This window comes from Psammomys obesus, unplaced genomic scaffold (assembly GCF_907164565.1).
Source record: "Psammomys obesus unplaced genomic scaffold, mPsaObe1.curated_primary_1811, whole genome shotgun sequence".
Classification (NCBI taxonomy): domain Eukaryota; kingdom Metazoa; phylum Chordata; class Mammalia; order Rodentia; family Muridae; genus Psammomys; species Psammomys obesus.
The window spans coordinates 55921248-55944415 of record NW_026585504.1 but is presented as its reverse complement, the minus strand read 5'-3'; the positions used below and the strand labels follow the sequence as shown (position 1 = coordinate 55944415).

Here is a 23168-nt window from a genome sequence, read left to right as displayed (position 1 = left end):
AGGGACAGAGTGATGGCTAATGTTGAACCCTTGAGTGTGTGGGAGGGGCTCTGCAATGTATATGTCGCAGGCTCTAGTGATGATCGCAGCGCAATTTCTGGCATTAACTGCCTTAACTCCTCAATTAGACCCACAGAGCAGGAACTTCAATGTTCCAAGTGCCCCTCTGTTTCCCAAAGTGGGTATATGGGTGGGAGGGGGTTCGATGCCTGGCTTCTGTTTTAGCAGAACCCAGGATCAGTGGAGCTGCAGATTCTCAAGGGTGCACTCACTTACAGGCAGGTCACTTGGCAGAGATTGGCATATCTGGGCTCTCTGTTCTCTGGTTTGGCCCTGCTTCTTTGATGTGCTCCGCCAGTTCCGTGCTGCTGTCACTGCCAGGTTATGAGGTCTTGCTGCAGCTGGAGATTTCAGGGTGGTCACGTCAGTGGGAATCGGGGTACTCAGCCTTTCTGTTCTCTGGTTTGGCCCTGGTTAGTCTTAAACTGGAGGGCTGATGTGCCCCGCCAGCTCAGTGCTGCTCCGCCGCCAGGTTAGAAAGTCCCGCTGTAACTGGAGACTGGGTTGCTAGTCCAGATGCTTTCTGGGAAGTCCTGGGGTCTCTTTACTGTGCTCTCCAAGCTTCGGAGGCCCAGCGCCTGGTGTGTCTAGCTTGTATGGCGTTTTTGTCTGGTTTTGGTGAGTATATAGCGTATTCTCTGTCACTGTGGGATTGGGCGGGCCGTACCGTCAGTGATGGCGCTCCTGCGGAGCTAGTATGGCGTCTAGCAGACTCAGGCCCTGGGAGGATGGTGCAGCCGCCGCGAGTGAATCTGGGGCTCCGAGACACAGTACTGCTGGCCTTTGCCGATAAAGGGCTTGGGGCTCCGCCTCAGTGGCTGCAGGCCCCAGGCAGTTAGGTCTGCGCTGAGAAAGGCGAGTCGGCTGTGCCTGTGCCGAGGAGGAGGGAGGTCTGGGGGAGGGGAGTGCCGAGAGATCAAAGGATCGTTTCTCACCTTCCCCAATCAAGTCCGTGGGTGACCCGAGACCAAGGTTTTCACCTCCTGCGATGTTCCCTGTTGTTTAGAAAGTCTCTCCGTTGTTTCCCTGGCTTCAGAAGTTCTTCCACACATCAGCTCAGAACTTTATCTCCTCCACAGCTCGGAAACTGTGTGTGCTAGTCGCCATCTTGGCTCCGCCCCCCCATGATATGCTATTTCTAAGTTTTACCTTGGTGACTTCCAAAAAATGGTGGACTATAACCTGGAAAATGTGAGCAAAAATAAATCATTTTTTCCCCCAAAGTGCATTTTCAGGTGTTTTATAACAGCTTATACATCATATAAGGAAACAATTCTGAAACTGATGATTCCTTTTTATCTTACACAGGTATTTCCTTTGGATCAGGGTATATATTTTCATTTCAAACTCCATCTTCTGTGTCTCACTTGACACTTACTGCTAAAAAAAGCAACCACAGCAACTATTTCTGGTTGCATAGAGCTGTATTTATATGGATTTAAGTAGCAAGGATAGGACAGAATCTGAACAATTCCAGGCCAGCCTAAACTTCTTCAAAGTTATAATAAGCATATTGTGGTTCCTTCTCAAATAAGAACAACCACGCAAGAAAAGGTTCATCTCCTTGCTGTACTCTCACAGAAACCACCACTGATGGAGTACAGTGCCTCAATTTTATTCCTTTCTCTATCTTTATTCATCATGCTGTATGTATGCTTCCTTTTCTGTTGCTTGCCTTTCGGCTATGGAGTCCTACAAAGTTTATTATTTGTTGTGCATCTTTGCAGTATCCTGTACCTAGGCTGCACTGATATTTATTGGATGAATAAGTGACTCAACAAAAGTGAACTGCCTGGAGTTACTGTACCAGGGGATATGTGCTCAGTTGACCTTGAACAATGGACTGTATTTCCCGTAGAGTGATGGATGGTAACATCCCTCTCTCATTCTCTCATGCTACACTACAACCAAACTCCAGCATTTCTGTGGCATCTGTTCAGAATTTCCTAGGGCTGTTGAATATCATTGCTTAAATTTCTTCTCCACTGTATTAAGACTTTGTCCAGCAAGCAGAGGAGTTCTGTGTTCTCTAGAGACCTGCAACACACATTTGCTCCAAATGAAACCCTAACTTTGATTGGAAATCTAGACTATAATTTTGTAACTTTGGCAATCATCCAAAATAGTTTTCATCCTCACAGAAGTTCACTTCTGTGACAAACCTACAAAGGTGTAAAAATGTTGGCATGGTGATGTTGCTGCATCGTCTAATCTCTTCTATTGTTAAGAAGCCTTTCCCCCAAGAACATGCTTTCATTGTTTTAAGCTGAATCCTCCTTACAGTAGCTTTTTTTTTTCAATCCATTCTGCTTTTGTGCCTTACACTTAAAAAAAGAAAAAGGAATCAAATCCTTATTCAGTAGTATGTTAGCAAACAAATTTCTATTACCATAAAAAAAAAAACCCAACATAAATAACATATATCCGAAAGTTTATTTTGACTAACATTTTCTATCTGTGACTTTTATGTCTACATAAGAGATATAAACAGAGGGGACAAGATGGCGGTGTCAGGAGAACACTGCATCTGAGGAGGACAACATTTTCCATACAGCAACCAAAAGAATGAACTCTGGGTCCTAAAACAACAGTGATCATGTTTCCCAGGTAAGAGGAAACTCCCAGTGTGGAAATCAGTCGGGTCCATTCTCAGGTCATCCAGCCAGAACCAGGAAGAGATCCCAGGTCATGAAGGCACTAGGTTGCCAGACAAGAGCCACATGCCTTCGTGTCCTGATCACCTTCCCAGGCTGATCATGGGCAAAAATAACACCAGAAACTGTGAGCCCCAGTCACGAGAAAACCCCACAGGGAAGGAAGAAAATGGTATTCACTTGGGTCACCCAGTCTTTCCCTGGAAAAAGTCTTACAGACCAGCGGGTACCAGCCGCCATCACTGAACTGAGCTCCAGCCACAAGCACAGACAGTTGCTGTATGCCCAGCTCTCTGGCACAGACAGAGCTGTGCGCTCCAGGGCACCAGAGACTGGGAGTCACTATCAGAAGAAATCCTCACAGGGAATGAAGCAAAGGGGACAGACTTAGGCCACCCAGTATATCCCTGGAAAAGGCCCCACAGACCAGCCCAACCAGGGACCTGCTGTGAACCAGATAGCCTGCTGTTACCAAGAGAGCAGTATTCACCCACCACAGATTACTGCTTGGGTACTGGGGCACAGAGCCCCAACCTCAGACCTACAAAAGCCCGGAATCCCCGAGATCAACCCCCAGATTCTACTCCTAGGGGAGACCAGTTATCCCTAACAAAACTGACCAAACCACAGGACACACAGGTTACAGCAGCAGATGACTAAATTTACTGCAAGAAACCCAGAAGGAGGGCAGCTGTCTTGGACTTCTCCCGGTGAGAGGAGAGCCCTCTTGACTAACAAGGACCACAGTTACCACTCAGGTCTCTATGCCTGAGGTGAGCAGCAGCAACTCTTGAAAAACACCGGCCATCCAGTGACTATACTCAAAAAGCTGAGAAGGCTTCCTTCAGGAAAAAAAGAAAATCTTCCTGCCAAGGGGATTCTCTCTACCACAGGATTCCAGGAACCACCAGAAACTAACTCCAAATACTTAAGATAGCCCAATGGATAGAGGCCAGTGTAAAAGCTCAACCAACAAAAGCCAGAGCAATATGGCATCTCCAGAACACAGTTATCCAGGGACAAGTAGCCCTGGACACCCCAGCATAATTGAAATCCAAGAAAATGACCTAACATCTATGCTCATGAAGATGATAACAGAGGAAACAAAGAAAATGCATAAAGACCTAAAGAAACATGAACTCAAACAGATTATGACCATCTGTAAAGAAATAGAAGAAGATAAAAACAAACAGATTATGGCCATGCATAAAGAAATACAGGAAGTTGCAGCCAAACAGTTTGTGGCCTTTAGAGAGGAAATGTGGAAATCACTGAATGAAATAAAAGAAACAGACATTGTTCAAACAAACAGCTGAAAGAATTGATGGAAAAATAGGAAAATACAGTCAGACAGGTGATGGGAATTAGCAAAACGGCTCAAGATCTGAAGATAAAATTGGAAAAATTAAAGAAAACACAAATGGAGGAAATTGTGAAGAGAAAGAAGTTAAGGAAGAAAACAGGAACTACAGAGGTTAGCATAACTAATAGACTACAAGAGATGGAAGAAAGAATCTCAGATGTGGAAGATACAATGGAAGAAATAAATGTATCTGTCAAAGAAAATGTTAAATCTAAAAACTTCCTGACACAGACTGTCCAAGAAATTTAAGACAACATAAAAAGACAAAACCTAAGAATAATAGGAATAGAGGAAAAAGAAGATTCCCTGCTCCAAGGCCCAGAAAATATTTTCAACAAAATCATTGAAGAAAATTTCTCCAACTTAAAAGAGAGGCCAATAAGAATACAAGAGGCCTACAGAACACCAAATAAATTAGGCCAGAAAAGAAAATCCTCCCGTCACATAATAATCAAAACAGTAAGTATGCAGAACAAAGAAAAAATACTAAAAGCTGCAAGGGGAAAAGGCCAAGTAACATATAATAGCAAACCCATTAGAATCACACCTGGCTTTATAACAGAGACTATGAAAGCCAGAAGGGCCTGGTCGGATATCATGCATACTCTAAGAGAACGCAGATGTCAGCCCAGACTACTGTACCCAGCAAAACTCTCAGTCCTCATAGACGGAGAAAACAAGATATTCAATGAAAAAAAAATTCAATAATACCTACACACAAATCCACTGTTACAGAAGACACTAGAAGGGAAAATACAACCCAAGAAAACTAGCTACTTTCAAGGAAACACAAAAAAATAATTAACCTCACTACAGTAAAACAAAAAGCGACCAACCACACAAACTTATGACCACAGCCAACATCAAAATCAAAGGATCTAACAGCCACTGGTCATTAATTTCTCTCAACATCAATGTACTCATTTCTCCAATAAAAAGGCCTGGAACCCCTGCACAGGTGTAGCCCATGGCAGTTCAGTGTCCAAGTGGGTTACATAGTAATGGGAAGAGGGACTGCCTCTGACATAATCTGATTGGCCTGCTCGTTGATCACTTCCCCCTGAGGGGGGAGCAGCCTTACCAGGCCACAGTAGAGGACAATGCAGCCACTTTTGATGAGAACTGATAGACTAAGATCAGAAAGAAGGAGAGGAGGACCTCCCCTATCAGTGGACTTGGGGAGTGGCATGCATGCAGAAAGGAGAGGGAGGGTGGGATCGGCAGGGGAGGAGGGAGGGGCTTATGGGGGGATACAAAATGAATAAAGTGTAATTAATAAAAAATAAATAAAAGATTAAAAAAAAAGGCACAGATTAACAGAATGAATGTGTAAACAGAACCCAGCAACCTGTTGCATACATGAAATATACCTAAGGCACAAAGATAGACATTACCTGAGGGTAAAGGGATGGAAGACGGCTTTCCAAGCAAATGGACCCAAGAAGCAAGCAGCAGTAGCCATTGTAATATCTGTTAAAATAGACTTTCAACCAAAATTAATCAAAAGAGATGGGGAAGGACACTTCATACTCATCAAGGGAAAATTCCACCAGGAAAACATCACAATCCTGAACATCTATGCCCCAAATACAAGGGCAACCACATTTGTAAAAGAAACATTGATAAAACTTAAACCACACATAGATCCCCACACATTAATGGTGGGAGACTTCAACACCCCACTCTCAACAAAGGACAGGTCAACAAAACAGAAATTAAACAAAGAAACAATGTCTCTCTCAGAGGTCATGAATCAAATGGACCTAACAGACATTTACAGAACCTTACACACAAACACAAAAGAATTTACCTTCTTCTCAGAACCTCATGGAACCTTCTCCAAAATAGACCATATAGTCGGTCACAAAGCGAGCCTCAACAGATACAAAAAGATTGAAATAATCCCTTGTATCCTGTCTGAGCACCATGGAATAAAGCTGGACATCAACAACAACAGAAATAGCAAAAAAGCCTACACACACATGGAAACTGAATAACTTGCTACTAAATGACAGCTGGGTTAGGGAAGAAATAAAGAAAGAAATTAAAGTCTTCCTAGAACTCAATGAAAATGAAGACACAACATACCCAAACTTGTGGGACACAATGAAAGCAGTGCTAAGAGGAAAGTTCATAGCACTAAGTGCCTTCAAGAAGAAATTTGAGACAGCTCATTCAAGCAACTTAATGGCTCAGTTAAAAACCCTAGGAAAAGAAGAAACAGACATACCAAAAAGAAGTAGACGGCTGGAAATAATCAAACTCAGGGCTGAAATCAATCAATTAGAAACAAATAAAACAATTCAAAGAATCAATGAAACCTAGAGCTGGTTCTTTGAGAAAATCAACAAGATAGACAAACCCTCAGCCAAGCTAACTAAAAGGCAGAGAGACACCATCCAAACCAACAAAATCAGAAATGAAAAGGGGACATAACTACAGATACTGAGGAAATCCAAACAATTATTAGGACTTACTTCAAAAGTCTATATGCCACAAAATTTGAAAATCTAAATGAAATGGACAATTTTCTTCATCGATTCGACTTACCAAAGCTGAACCAGGACCGGGTAAATCCATTAAATAGTCTTATATCCCCCAAGGAAATAGAATCGGTCATCGAAACTCTCCCATCCAAAAAAGAATGGGACCAGATGGTTTCAGCACAGAATTCTACCAGACCTTCAAATAAGAGCTAACCCCAATTCTCTTCAAACTGTTCCACAAAATAGAAACAGAAGGAACTTTGCCAAACTCATTCTATAAAGCCACAGTCACCTTGGTACCTAAACCTCACAAAGACCCAACAAAGAAAGAGAATTTCATGCCAATATCCCTTATGAACACTGATGCAAAAATACTCAACAAAATACTTGCAAACCGAATGCAAAAACACATCAAAGATATCATCCACTATGACCAAGTAGGCTTCATCCCAGGTATGCAGGTGTGGTTCAATATATGGAAATCCATCAATGTGATCCACCATATTAACAAACTGAAAGAAAAAAAAAACAGATGATAATCTCCCTAGATGCTGAAAAAGCATTTGACAAAATCAAACATCCATTCATGCTTAAAGTATTAGAGAGATCAGGTATTCAAAGCACTTATCTAAGCAGTAAAGGCAATATACAGCAAGCCTATAGCCAACATCAAACTAAACACACTCATATAGACATATAATATAGGATAAACCTACTAAAATCTGTACATCTAAAGAAACTAATAAAGAGAGAGGACCTTCACTAAAACACTCAATCCCTACTCCAAAAGGCAAAAAGGATGGACATCAGAAGAAGAAGAAAACAGGAAACAGCCTAGGAACCTGCCACAGAGGGCCTTGAAAAGGCTCTGCCCTGTAGACTATCAAAGCAGATGCTGAGACTTATGGCCAATTCTTGGGCAGAGTGTATGGAATCTCATGTAAGAAATGAGAAATAGTAAGAGCTGGAGAGGACAGGAACCCCACAAGGAGAACAACAGAACCAGAAAAATTGAACACAGGGTTTTTCCCAGAGACTCATACTCCAACCAAGTACCATGAATGGAGATAACCTAGAACCCCTGTACAGATGTAGCTTATGGCAGTTCAGTGTCCAAGTGGGTTACATAGTAATGGGAAGAGGGACTGCCTCTGACATAATCTGATTGGCCTGCTCTTTGATCACCTCCCCCTGAGAGGGGAGCAGCCTTACTAGGCCACAGAAGATGACAATGCAACCACTCCTAATGTGATCTGATAGACTAAGGTCAGAAGGAAGGAGAGGAAGACCTCCCCTATCAGTGGACTTGGGGAGGGGCATGCGTGAAGAAGGGGGTGGGAGAGTGGGACCAGGAGGGGAGGAAGGATGGGCTTATGGGGGGATACAAAGTGAATAAAGTGTAATTAATAAAATAAAAAAAATAAGGAAAAAAAGAATGAGAACTACAAAAACAAAAGAGGTATAAACAAGGAATTGGGAATTCTAACAAAACTTCTGGCTAAAAGAATCTGTTACTCCCTCTTGGAAGAAGAGACTGTGATCTGAAAATAAAATATAATTCTATGTCCTCATTTTGAGATCCATATTCAAATACATCTCAGTTATCTGATGGTTATTATGTAGGAAAAAAATTACCGTTTAATTTTTATTTATTTGACTCCTGTCCCACAGTCATCTATATGTTTACTCATTCTTCTATTCTTATCAAAGTATTTTTCTTTCAGAAGAAAGGTATGGATATACATGTCACAAGTGAAATAATTTCTCATAATGCAGTTGCTTTGAGACATTATGCGACACATCCCTGCCTTCCATATTCCATCATATGTGAAGGACCACAAAGGAGAACCTGCATGCCAGTGCTTTCCAAACAAACAGACCAGCAGACAGACAAATAGCATGATCAGAAGAAAACAGCAACATATTTTAGTTGTTCACACAGGAGAGTGTCACCCTGCAGTCTCTTTTAATTAAAAAACCACAGGCACAAGTATCCTCAAAATATGATCAAAGGAGAACCTTGCTGGATCCTTCCAGTGACAAGCCCTTTTACTGACTTGAGTTAACCCCCCCCACACACAAAAATATTTTCTCTAAGTTTCTATTTTTTCTAAGTTTCTTCTTGTCAATGTATTCAGCCATACAAAGTCCATGTCAAGTTCCTCCTTATGTTTTTAGTGATATCCATTCCACCTGCATTCTCTCACTGACCTCTCCCTTTCTTTCTCTCCACCAAATAAGTTTGTAGCTTGCTCTGGTAAGCAAATGTAAACAGCCTGACAGGAATGAAACTATTCTAAAGAAGCACTTGTGTGTCTCCATTCTTACCAATTTTTTAAAAATTGTGGATCCATGAAATTAGAATTTCCTAAGAATTTCAGGCTTAGGTGAAAGTGAAAGGTTAAGCCTGTGTCCAGCAAGACAGGGGTGTCTTCTAAGAAATCCTTTCACCCACTTCTGACAACCTATTGTTCTACAGCAGACAGTAATAAGTTAATCATGGGCAGGACCACACCTTGATGTGACTGCTTAGCTGTGTACACTTCTTCTCTGTATTGAAACTTGAATTTCACATCATGATGCTGAAGACAGACTTAAAAATGCAGCAGTTATTAGAGCTCCTTGCTCTTTTCCCTGTGTAGCCAACTAAACAATCACCTTTTTTTTCTCTGTTTTTCATTATTACTCCATGTCCTTACCTGACCTATTGAAAGCAGGTGGCTGAACCTGTCAACTCCAGTAATGTGATATCTAAACTATTCCTGAAATTAAATGCAATCTCACAAAGCAGGAAGAGTAACCATCTTCCACAGAGTTACCTATGAAAACAACACAATAGTGTACTAATTCTTGTTTACACCACTGTCCACCTCCTGTTGGCCCTAGCCACACTAAGGGAAGTTGTAAAATGAGAATACTGCAGTGTGTGGCAGGAGCATAAGATGGGAGACTCTTAGGAGAAAAGAACAAACATCTGGGAAATACAGTTTATTTCAGTAAATGAGGCTGTCTGGCAGATCCAGGGATACATACCCTCAACTGTATCACCAGAAACACGTTTTCAACTTTGAAATAAATTAGTGAGTTTATGTATGATTAAAAACAAAAAAAGAAAGTGTTTGCTCTGTCCTTTTACTGCCAGAATGATTAATGTTGTGTTATGTTTTTAATAAGATACAAAATGATATGATATAAACCATAAAATGAGGTCTAGTAATATTTTTGAGGAATACTAGAAAAAGGCAAAATCATCTATAAAGTCATAAGACTGAAACTATGTACCTCTGTGGCAGTATGCCGAAAGAGTTATTAAAAGGCCTATACGTTAGATATCCATTCAGAGTTCTTGGTTCTAATAAACATCTGCAAACATATGTAGAAGATTTAAATTTTGGAAATCAACCATCGTTGTACAAAAATTATGCCTCTGCATATTTATAAAGATGTCCCTAGTGTAACGTAAAAATATGCTTTGGCATAAAAGAAGTCAAAACTTATCAAAAAGAAAGTCTAGAGAGGCAGTATAAGTAGCAAGATGTTAACCTATGCAGATATTCTGCTTCAAAAAGAAGCAGAATAGAAGAAAAGAAGAAACAGGAAGGAGATGCAATCTGATCATGTGTGGAAAGGGTAAAGTCACTGGAGTGAGTGCAGTGTGTTCTACTCTGTGATGTTTATCTTTAATTGTCACGCTGAGAAAACCTACAGTCATCTGCAAAGAGAGTCTCAATGAGGGATTGGCTACACTGGGTTGCCCTGGGAAGTCTGTGGGAAATTATCATTAATGAAATAATTGATGTAGGAAGACAGCCCACTGTGGTGACACCATTCCCTAGAGAGGGGATCTTGAGCTGTGGAGAGAGATTGAGATGAGCAAAAGCAAGCAAGGAAAAGAGCAGGCATATTTGTATTCATTTTTCTATGATTTTAATTGTGGATATGATGTAACCAGTTGCTTAAAAGTCCTGGTACCTTGACTTTCCTGCAGTGATGGACTGTAACCTGGAATTATGAACTAAAAGAAATCCTTTTTCTACTAAGTTTTGTTTTGTCAAAGTATTTTGTCACAGCAACAGAAATGAACCTGGGACATACTCCTTACACTTGCCTTACCTAGAGTAACTAGATAGTAAAAGCAGAGGAAAGGAAGTTCCTTTAGAGAACACCCAGGCGGTACCAGGGAATATTTTATTTTTTAGCTCAGAGCCATTCTCTTCTTAGCAAAAAGTGAGAAGGTGAAACAAGGTACTGGGGACATGTGCAAGAGAGAAGAGTAATCAAATATTGCTGAGACCAAGAAAGATGTGAAAAGACCATGAATACAGATGAAGGACAGGGCAAAGTGACTTCCCCCATCTCTGCTCTGTTCCCGGAAAATTTAAATTGAAGCATAAAGATATTTATCATGGGAACCTTTTAAAGGTCCAATTAGCATTTACTATACACCAAGATTGCTTACTGCGAAGAAATGTTCTCAAGAAAGAACTGTAAAAACTGGCAAGGAAAGGTCACATCATCCAAACAGGGTGAAATGCTATATGTACAACAATAACCCTGGTGATGGGAAGACATAATCTTGATTGTTAAAAGATGGTTAATCCTTTAAGCCAGTTGTCTTTAGAAATCTCTACAAATAGATTAGATAAATGAAACTTCTAAATATCTCAGCCAGAAAGCTCACGGGATCCAAACCTGGTTTAATGAAGTCAGCTTTCTAATGCATTTTGACAGCTTCATTGGAAATTAAGACTGAGATTATATCACAAAGAAGTAAAACATATATTAAAATTTATTGACAAAACCCTGTCATCTCTCTGAGTATCTGGCTTTGGCTCTGAATAATTTATTTGGCTATGTTTCCTAAATATGACATTTTACTAAATCTGACTGGTGATTTGCATTATCTCCTTCTTTACTAAAAAGGGGGTGAGATGAAAGAAAAAAAAGTGGAAGGGAAATAAAAGGAAACTATAACAACAAAGTTCAGCAGGTTTGCTTTGGCAATGTGGGTCTCAGAGTAACTGGGAAATCAGGCAAAACATTAATGTTAGGTATGGAAACAAAGGGAATACCAGAGGATGATGATAAAAATTACAGTGTATAAATGTTATATATTAATCATTACATTCTTTTTTTTCTATTTGCTAATAGGATTTTTTTATACTCTATTAATTACACTTTATTCACTTTGTATCCCTCTGTGGTTCTCTCTCTTCTCCCATCCCAATCCTTCCCTTTCTTCACCCTCTGCACGTATGCCCCTCTCCAAGTCCAATGATAGGGGAGGTCTTCTTTTCCTTCCTTCTGATCCTAGTCAATTAGGTCTCATCAAGAGTGGCTGCATTGTCTTCTTCTGTGGCCTGGTAATGCTGCTTCCCCCTAAGGGGGAGGTAATTAAAGAGCAGGGCAATCAGTTCATGTCAGAGACAGTCCCTATTCCTATTACAATGGAACCCACTTGGATACTGAACTGCCATGGGTTACATCTGTGCAGGGGTCTTAGGTTAGTTTGCAGGTAAATGTTGGTATCTGGAAAAGATCATCTTGAGTGAGCTATCCCAGAAGCAGAAAGACTCACAAGGTATATACTCACTCATATAGACATATAATATAGGATAAACCTCCTAAAATCTGTACACCTAAAGAAACTAATCAAGGGGAGGATTCTTGCTAAAATGCTCAATTCCTATCCAGAAAGGCAAAGAGGATGGGCATCAGAAGGAGAAAAGAGGGAACAAGTCGGGAGCCTAACACAGAGGACCTCTAAAAGGCTCTGCCCTGCAGACTATCAATGCAAATGCTTAGACTTATGGGCAACTTTGGGCAGAGTGCAGGGAATCTTAGGAAAGAAGTGGGAAACAGTAAGATCTGGAGAGGACAGGAACTCCACAAACAGAGCAATAGAACCAAAAATTCTGAGCACAGGGGTCTTTCCTGAGACTCATACTCAAACCAAGGACTATGCATGGTCATTACATTCTTTTATGTGTCCATGTGAGTCAAGGTGTCTATATGGCATGGTGCACATATGAATCTCAGCTAGCTTGCCCATAAGCTTCCAGAGATGCTGTCTCCAATTCCTATCTCACTGTGGGAACACTGGCCAGCCAGCCTAGAGGTCTCAGTGAGCTACAGTTCATTGAGAGATGTTGTCTTAATAAATAAAGTGGAAAGAGATCGAAGAAAATATTCATTATTGTCTTCTGTTCTCTATAGACCCTATGGATGTGCACACACATATACATGCATGTACCCACTCACACATGTACTTCCAAAAAGAAAGAAAAAGAGGAGAAACAGAATGCCACCTGCCACACTCAGGGACTTGGCAACTCAGAACTCCTGTTAGTTGCTAGCAGAATTTCATATCTGAGAAATGAGGCTATGTGTAGAATTATCACTCAGAATTGTGCGTTTAACCTTGTAAGAGATGTGAAGTTTGGAAAGAAGCTGAGAGTTTCTCACCCTCAACAGTTTGGTGTAACACATGTACCCATGGTTAATCCTCTGCATTGTGTCTTCAGCCTCCTTATCCTCCTGGTGTTTGTGGACAGCTGCAGCACAGAACATGGTTAATGCCCATGGTGGAAGCACTGTTGCAAGCAATTAAAAAGAGGTTGATCAAATCTAAATTCTAGGGCATCTTTTGTGTCTCGTTTTTGCTATTGTTCATAAAAACTATAACAACTACATCATTTTAAAGTAACAAATGATATTTCAGGATATACCAAGTAATAATTTTCCACTTCCCCCAAAACTGTTAATTTAAAAACAGCTTGTTTACTTGAGCAAACTTTGGGTATATACCTGGCAGTGGTATAGCTGGGTCTTGAGGAAGCACTATTCCTAATTGTCTTAGGAAGCGCCAGATAGATTTCCAGAGTGGTTGTACCAGTTTACATTCCCACCAGCAGTGGAGGAGGGTTCCCTTTTCTTCACAACCTCTCCAGCATGTGTTCTCCCTTGAGCTTTTCATCTTGGCCATTCTGTTGGGTGTAAGGTGATAGAAAGAAGGGGAGTTAGTCTGATGTGGAAAGGATAGGAGCTCCACAAGGACCAAATATATCTGGGCACAGGGTCTTTTCTGAGACTGACATTCAACCAAGGACCATGTATGGATATAACCTAGAACCTCTGCTCAGATGTAGCCTGTGATAGCTCGGCAACCAATTGGTTTCCCATAGTGAGGGGAACAAGGACTATTTCTAACAGGAACTCAATGACTGGCTCTTTGGCCTCCCCACCCCCCAAGGGAGGAGCAGTCCTGTTAGGCCACAGAGGAGAGCTTTGCAGATGAATGGGGAGGAGGTCCCTCCTATCAGAGGACTTGGAAAGGGGCAAGGTGGAGATGAGGGAGAGAGGGAGGGACTGGGAGGGAATGAGGGATCGGGACATGGCTGGGATACAGAGTTAATAAAATGTAACTGATAAGAAAAAAATAAAATTAAAAAAATCATACTTTATATTCAGGATAATATTCAACTATCAAAAAAAAAACAGCTTGTTATTTTCAACCCAATGTCAGATCAGTTTTATGTTACTCCCAATGAATAACTACCCATAGATGCTCCAAAAAGACACAGAATTAAAAAAAAATCTTTTACTTTCTTAACCGAATAAAGTGACTGCGTTTGTATGCATGAATTGAGAATGCCAAATAATCTGCCAACAATAGCAGAAACAGTGGGGAACATGTAGCACATATTTGTAAGTGAAATCACAGTCCTAGGAATTTTGCTTCAGGTCATGTGGGCTCTAGACTAATGATACAGAATCCAGCTTCTGCTGCTGGACAGGAGTTAACACTGGGAAGCATAAAGTCTTTTGAATCCAAAACCATTGTCTTAAGACACTTTTGAGTTGCAGTGTTGAAGTCCTTAGGTATCTAGGGCACTGGACTCAGCTCTCAGGTAGCTCAGATTGACCTTAAAGTCATTATATAGACAAGGGTGCCTGACTTTCCTGTCCTTCTGTGTCCATCTCAGTGCTGGTGTTATACATGTGTGCCTCCATGACTGATGTTTACAGTTAGGGAGTAAACCCAGTGCTTCATGTAAACAGTTGCCCATCTGAGCTACATCTTGTAGCCTCCATGTGTAGAAAAAAAAAATGTGATACTTTGTTGATAAAAGAGGCCAAGAACATTCTTTGCCATTGAGGCTCTTTGTATTTAGATTTCAAAGTTATTCAGTGTACACTGTACACATTCTAAAGATCTGTTATCTTAATCTCTGTTGACTCAAAAGGCAGAAATTTCTTTCTCATGGATTTAGTAAGGAAGAACAAGATTAATTTGTAAATCCATCATGTGCTGGGAACATACTTCCTGCTCTGCATGTAGCTCTCCTATCCTCATAAGGTGGGGAGAGATGATGATTCAGATATGAGGTCAGAAGGCAGGATCAGCAGTGCACACATAAGCTCAAAGGGCTTTGGGAAAAGTCTTCCTCAGTCTCAGGAAAGTCAATGGCAAAAAGTATTATCCAGCCAGCATGAAGTTCATGGGAGAGTTTGATAAGATTGTTCTTAAGAGGGCAATGGGTTCAATCAACCTTGCCTGAGGCCTGGGGTGGTAAGGGATATAGAAAAACCATGGGATGTTAAGAGCTTTGGCTAAAGTTTGAGAAATTTGAGAGGCAAATTGAGCGTCATTTTCTTATTGAAGGGAAGTTGGAATTCCAAAACAGGGATGATTTTTCTAAGGAGAAGATTAGAAACTGTCTGTAATCTCTCATTAGATGCGTGGGATGCCTACCCATCTTGTGAATGTGTCTACCAGGACCAAGAGGTATTTGAAATGTCTAACTGTGGACATGTGGGTAAAGGGGAGCTGCCAGTCTGACCCAGAGAGTGATCCACTGGCTTACTGAGTGGGGAAAGGAGGACTCCTATACCCAGAGAGAGAATTAGAAATTTGGCAAATTTTAGAAGAAACAATGATAGATTTTAGAAAGAATAGATCTTCAGAAGTAGGCTGTAAATAAGTTTTATTAAAGGGAGACAAACCTGCCTGTTAGGGTAAAAGATCTGATGTAAATAAGATAAAAGTAGTTGAGTATCTAGGGATGTTGATGAAAATGGGGGCTGTTCAATGATAGTGCCTTGTAGAGTTTGAGAGTGACCCAAGATTCCAAGAGCCGCAGCTCTTGGTGACAACAGAATTGTTCACTACTTGTGATCAACAGCGTACAATTCCTATGGCTGTGGGAAAATAAGAGGCTTCTCTCAGGGCTATAATCTGCCCTGAATTGGTTATGGACCCTCCTTTAGCTGTTAGTACACCATGTTCCTTCCAAAAAGCAGCATGTGACAAGAGAATGTGAAGAGTATACTTGGAGTCTATGTAAAGGTTTAGGGATTGTCCCTTTGCTAGTTGGAAAGCACGAATAAGAGCTGTAAATTCATCCTTCCAGATTGTAGTTCAGGATGCGTCAGTCACCATAGTGTCTAAAACAATAGCATATCCTGCCTTGCAAACTCCTTCATGTAGGAAGGAGTTGCCATCTGTATACCAAGTGTGGCTACCTTGAGGCAGTGTTCCCTCATTTTATATGTGTGGGATGAAGAAGTAGTTCTTCTAGGGTTTCAAAGCAGGAAGGAGATGGGGATTATTCCAGAACTGGCAAGGGAGAATGATTTGAAATGTTGAGAGGTGGGCATGGCTGAAAGGTAGGCGTGGGTTCCTCTATTAATGCTACCTGAAGAGAAAGAACTCTGATGGTGGTAGTGTTTGGAGACCCTTAAATGTCAGGGATAAGTGTTGAAGAGATAAGACAGTGATAGAGGACCCAAATATTAACTTCTTGGATTCCCATGTAAGGAGTTCAGCTGCAGCCAGAGTTCACAAACAAGGAACCCATCTTTGTATAGTGCAGTCTAATTTTTTCAAAAGGAAGGAAGATCATAGTTGTTGACCCAGGACATACCCTTCTTTCTCTGTAACATAGAGATAGAACGAGTGAGTTAAGTGTGGAAAATTCAGGGCTGGGACCTCAAGGAAGGCTTGCTGAAGTCTATGGAAGGACTTGGTAATGGGCACAAGGAGAGGTTCATGACAGAGGCCATAGCTCACCTCAGGTAAGAGCAGAGCAAGGAGAGAGTAAGAGGGAATCCAAGAGTGTAAGAAACCAGCCATCCCTAAGAATGATAGACTTTTGTCCTTGGTGGTGGGGACTGCAATTGAGTGAATTAGATATGATATTTTATATCTAGGGTAATGGCCTTGTTAGTGGGAGTAATATCTAGTGGTGGACAACTGGAATAAGAGGTTGAGACTGTATGTCCCTGGCTGGACAGAAGGTTTAATAAGGTAGAAGTGTCTGTCTGACTAATTTATAGGTTCGGACTACAGAGGAGAAGGTCATTGTATAAGCTTAGATTTTGGAGGGGAAAAGAGGATAAGTCAGAGGCTAGATCATGGCCAAATAGATGGGGGTTGTCCCAGAATCACTAGGATAGGGCAGTCCCAAAGAGTTGGGTAGATCGATGAGTATCTGGGTCAGTCCAGGTGAAAGCAAGTATATCTTGTGACTGTCGATCAAGAGGAATAGAGGAGAAGGCATCCTTGAGGTTTAGGATGGAGAAATAAGTAGTGTCTGAGGTGATGGTACAGAGAAGGGAATAGGAGTTTGGTACCACAGGTTGAAGAGGAACCACTGCAGAGTTAATAAGTTGAAGATTTGGAACACAGCAATGGGTTCCATTGGGCTTTTTAATAGAAAGTATGGGAGTTTTAAAAGGAGAACATATGGGGCATAGAAGATTTTTTTCTTAAAAGGAAAGAGATAAGGGGCTTAAGTTCCCTGAGGCTTTGGAGTCTCCTGAGGGATTAAGCATGGGCAATATATTTGTTGGGATTTTTTAAATTATACTTTTGTTTTTTATATTGGTTATGGTTTGTTTACTTTGTATTCCAGCTGTATCCCCCTCCCTCATTCCCTCCCAAACTCATGCTCCGTTCCTCATCTTCTGATTGCCCCTCTCTAAGTCAAGTCCACTGATGGGGGAGGTCCTCCTCAACTTCCATCTGACCCTAACATATCAGGTCTCTTCAGGACTGGCTGCAATAACCTCCTTTCTGACCTAGCAAGGCTGCTTCTCTCTTGGGAGTGGGGGGTGAAAGAGCCAGCCATTAAGTTCATGTTACAGACGGTCCCTGGTCACCTTCCTAGGGTATCCACTTGGATACCGAGCTGCCATGGGCTACATCTGAGCAGGTTATCTCCATGAATGGTCCTTGGTTAGAGAAACAGTCTCAGAAAAGACCCCTGTGCCCAGATATATTTGGTCCTTGTGGTGCTCCTGTCCTCTCCAGGTCAGCAATTAAAAACAAGGAAATCATGAAATTTGCAAGCAAATGGTGGAATCTAGAAAAGATCATCCTGAGTGAAGTATCCCAGAAGCAGAAAGACACATGGTGTATACTCACTTATAAGTGGACACTAGATCTGTAAGATAAGATAAACATACTAAAATCTGTACACCTAAAGAAGATAAACAAGAAAGAGGACCCAGGGTAAGATGATCAATATTCACTTAGAAAGACAAATAGGATGGACACTGGAAGCAGGAGAAAACAACTAGTAGGACAGGGGCCTACCACAGAAGGACTCTGAAAGACTCTCTACCTAGCAGTGTATCAAAGCAGATGCTGACACTCATAACCAAACATTGGGCAGAGTGCAGGGAATAATATGAAAGAAGAGGGAGTTAGTAAGACCTGAAAAGGATAGTAGCTCCACAAGGACAAAATATATCTGGGCACAGGGGTTTTTTCTGAGGCTAATTCTCCAACCAAGGACCATGCATGGATATAACCTAGAACCCCTGCTCAGATGTAGCCAATGGAATCTCAGTATCCAAGTGGGTTTCTCTAATAAGGGGAACAGGGAATGTCTCTGACATGAACTCACTGGCTGGCTCTTTCACCTCCCCTCACCCCTGAGGGAGGAGAAGCCTTGGTAGGCCATAAAGGAGGACATTGCATCCAGTCCCGATGAGACCTGATGAGCCAGTGTTAGATGGAAGGGGAGGAGGACCCTCACCATCAGTTGACTTAGACAGGGTCAGGGAGGAGATAAAAGAGGGAGGGTGGAATTGGGAGGAATTGAGGGAGGGGTCTACAGTTGGGATACAAAGTAAATAAACTGTAATTAATATAAAAAATAAAAAATTTAATTAAAAAAGTAAAATTTGAAATAAAAGAAAATATTCATTTATAAAATAAGATTTATTTTTAGTTTTCAAATTAAAATAAACTTCATTTATTTCTTCTTTCCCTTTCAACCCTCTTTCAACCAACTTTCCCATGTTATCCTCAATTCTCAAATTTACAACCTCTTTCTCTATAAATTGTTCCACAAACACATATGTTTATACATACACATAATATATGTTTTTATATATAAGCATATATTTACACATGTATAAAATGTTTATACATATGTATATAATATATACATGTACATTTCTGTATGTATTCTTATGTGTGTATGTGTGTGTGTTTGTATTAAACCTCTTCAGTCTGTACAGTGTTCACTGAATGTAGATCATTTCGGGGCTGAGTGGTTGATAGTGGAGGGGCACTTTCCAGCAGAAGACTCTTTCTCCTGCTCTCAGCATTCCTTAGTTGCCTCTAGTTTCTTGCCTGGATTTGAAATCGCATGAACTTTCCCATTCCATGTTAACAGGTCTGTTGGTGTTGTCCTTGTTTGTTTCCTATTTAGGCAGCCATGTGGGTGAGCCTCCATATTTGTAACTTCCTCGACATTCTTAGCAGACTTAATTTCATGGGAAAATTTCTATTTTTCTGGCTTTTATAATCTTTCCTCCATCTCTTCCATGATGATCCCTGAACTTTGGAGGCTATAATTGTGTTGTAGATGTATCAGTTGTGAGTATGTGTCCTGTAGTTACTTGTTCTCTACATTTCAATCAATTGTAGTCTTCTCTGATGGTTTCTCTATCTCTTTTAAGAAAACTTTTTTTCCTTGAAGGGAGTGGGGATGTTCACTTTCCTGTGTGTATGAAGATGAATATTTATCGTGGAGTCGGAGATCATGCTGGTTTAGTACAGTGGAAGCTTTATATTCTCCTCCAAGATTCCCGACCACACTAGCCCTACTAGTTAGTGCTCACTACTAGCTCACTCGTAGTGAGCAAGGCAGCAAATGCTCTTAACCAGTGATCATTTCTTCACATCATGTATGAATGTCTTCAAATAAAGAGAAAAATGAAGTACATATATAATTAGACTGATGGTTCTGTCATGTAGAATCTGATGGTTGCATATTTAGAAAGTGGGGCCTACAGAAACAAGCTTGGGTCCGAGAATAAGACAGTCTTCGGAATGACCTGCAGGCTATTTTCTCACTATTGGATGACTGGATGATTTGAAGATTTATAATCCTCTCCCCCGTACTTGTTTTTAATTTTTTAAATGATGGTGATGATGTTATATGCTTACTGTAATAACTGCCCTCAAATGACACTTGACAATTATTTTGGTAAAACACCTTGCCAGTTATCTCATAGTTCATGAGTATAGACATGCAGGAAACTGGCACTTCATGGTATTATTAATTTTTAAATCTTCAGGTATCATACCTTGCTGCTTCCTTTATTCATAAACTTTAGTTAGGAAGATTGATAGTGAGAAGAACACCCTAAAGAAGAGTATTTGTTAGTTACAAAAAACTGTTAGACCTTAGCAGGACTGTCAACATTGGATCAGTGTTAGAGAAACTAGTGTCTTCATTTTGTTTTGTTTTGTTGTTATTGTTGTCATTCCCCAAATGCCTGAGTGGAGAAGCCTGCATACTTCTTTTGAGATGGCTTGGTACTGTTGAGCTCACTGAATTTCCTTCTCTCTTCAGACTTTTGCGGGAAACATGAACGCTGACAGTGTGGTTCACCACAAGTTGCTGCACTCTGTGAGAGCCCGCTTTGTTCGTTTTGTGCCCCTGGAGTGGAGTCCAAATGGAAAGATTGGCATGAGAGTGGAGGTCTATGGATGCTCCTACAGTAAGTACCCACATGTACCAAGTCACTGAGCTGTGTGGATGAATGACGTTGCCTGTGGAATGCCAGATTATTTATACTGAGAATTAAAATTTGTGTATGTGAGCATGTTCATATGTGTGTGCAAAAGACAGTCAGCCAGAAACCATGAAGAACATGTTCCTGAAGAACATGGTTTATCATTTGACCCTGGACTTTTCCCTTCAGCTCTAACTTCCAGATGAGCCTATGCTAGCTGACACAGAGGTCTTTTTGTCTTTGTTTCCCCACTGCTAGAACTACTAGTTCGTGCTATCACATCCAACCTAACTTAGGCTCTAGGAATGGAATTCAGGTCTTCAGGCTTGCAAAGCAAGCACATCAGAAGCATAGCTATTTCCCTGTCCTGAAGTTATCTCATTTTATTCTTGATTTTTAAATAATATATACATATATGAAGATGTGTACCTCAGCTGAGAAGCAGAAATGTTCTTAATACTCTACAGAGCTCTCTATAGGGATGAAGCAACAAAAAGTTCAAAGCTAAGAGCCCTTGTGTCTTACATAGCCATTTGCCACTTGCAATTTGAAACAGCTATGCTCAGCTTTTCCTGGAAGTGTTGTGAGATATTGTGAAGTTCATCCTCTGCTCAAGAACCATGAAAGGAATATGTTTTCCATCTTCACATTCTGGAAGAACAGGAAGTTTCTACCCAAGTGTAATTAATAGAATTCTCTTCTGCAGTCATGGTATCCATGTGTTTTTCTGAGAGTTGCTGATAGTGAACTTGAACCAGGGATTCCTCTTGAAGAAAAGGAAGCTGTAATCATGGGTAGAATTGAAAAAGTTCTAGAACAATGTTTCTCAAACATTCTAATGCTGAAACCTTTAATGCAGTTCCTCATGTTGTTCTAGCCATAAACTTATTTTTGTTGCTACTTCATAAATATAATTTTGCGACTGCTAATAATTATAATGTAAATATCTGACCTGCAGATATCTGATAGGTATGTGACCTCTGTGAAAGGATCCTTGGATTACCCCCCAAAAGGTTCACAACCCACAGGTTGAGAGCCACTGTTCTGGAGGAAGGAGTCATGTACAAAGGCTGCTATTCTCATTCTCTCCTGTATTCATGATACTGAACATGCGAAGTGTGTCATTGTGAATTTATTTTCTTCTTTAAAGCAGTGACATTCTCCTGCTGATTTTATAACAATATCCAAGGACACCTAAGTAGTCAACACACTCAATCAGCACGCTTTTTATGAAACATAGTTATCTTAGCTCTGTTTCCCATTGCTGAGACAAAAATACCATGACAAGCATTTTAAATGAGAAAGATGTTAATTACATCAGCTCACAAAATCAAGCCACAATCCCTCATTGCCAGGCAGTCATCTTGGCAGGAAGTTGAAGGGGCTAGTCACATCACACTCACAGTTAAGAGAAGAGAGTGATGAATACATGCACACGTGATAGTGTTCAACTGGTTTCATCACTCCCCTCAATCCAGATTACCCTGCTCAGGCAGTGGTGCCATGCTGAGTGGGTGTGTCCTCCCACAGACATGCCCACAGGCCAACCTAATCTAGACAATAGGTTCCTGAGACAATCTGCTTATGTGGTTCCTTGTTTTCATGTTGACAATTAAAGTTATCAGAACAGTTCAGTGATTTACTTCTCTGAGTCACAGAAGATCATCATCACATGTGACTCACTAGTGCTGTTTATAGGAGTTTAGTCAAAACAACACTTGCCTCAGGCGTATTTGAAGTGCTTTGTACACATGCATTTTCTTCCAAAATGTCAAATGTACTGGACTAAGATTTCTCTAAATGAAAATGCAAAAATGTCAAATGTAAATGGATCCTTGGGTAAACTATAGCTGAAGGTATATCATTCAGAAAAATGAAGCCATGAAGGGAAGAGATTTGCAGGGGAAATGACTGTATTTATCATGAACACTTTTAGAAAGAATATAATTTACAAGGGAAGCATCAACAGCTTATCCAAGAAAGGACTTTGCCATTGCAATTCTGAGGCCGTAATGTCCTCAGTACCTGATCCCTTAGTGAGGATGTTTTGTTACTCCTGAGAGGCTTCTGTGGTTCTTGTCTATATTTGCTCACTTATTTGTTAAGAAACATTCATGATGGAAAACACTGATAAAGCTTATTTATGTTATTCATAGATCCATCTCTTTGTATCTAATAATTTCAATTAAATTTGTATATGTATTTGTGAATACATGTGAGCACCTGTGTGTGTCTGTGTGCATACAGACACACTAGGGTGTGCATGTGGATATCAGAGGACAACATTTTTTTATTTTTTTTTTTATTAATTACACTTTATTCATTTTGTATCCCCCCATAAGCCCCTCCCTCCTCCCCTGCTAATCCCATCCTCCCTCCCCTTTCTGCATGCATGCCACTCCCCAAGTCCACTGATAGGGGAGGTTCTCCTCTCCTTTCTGATCTTAGTCTATCAGTTCTCATCAAAAGTGGCTGCATTGTCCTCTACTGTGGCCTGGTAAGGCTGCTCCCCCATCAGGGAGAAGTGATCAACGAGCAGGCCAATCAGATTATGTCAGAGGCAGTCCC

General features: G+C 40.8%; 1 protein-coding gene across 2 annotated transcripts in view; it reads left to right on the top strand.

The window, feature by feature from the left end:
• Positions 1 to 23168, top strand: part of LOC129672188 (contactin-associated protein like 5-1-like) — a 715327-nt gene that overhangs the window by 316703 nt on the left and 375456 nt on the right. For both annotated transcript variants that reach the window (XM_055601503.1, XM_055601502.1), the window contains exon 4: positions 20438 to 20585. In XM_055601503.1, the coding sequence (XP_055457478.1) occupies positions 20438 to 20585 (148 nt within the window). The remainder of the gene's footprint in view (positions 1 to 20437; positions 20586 to 23168) is intronic.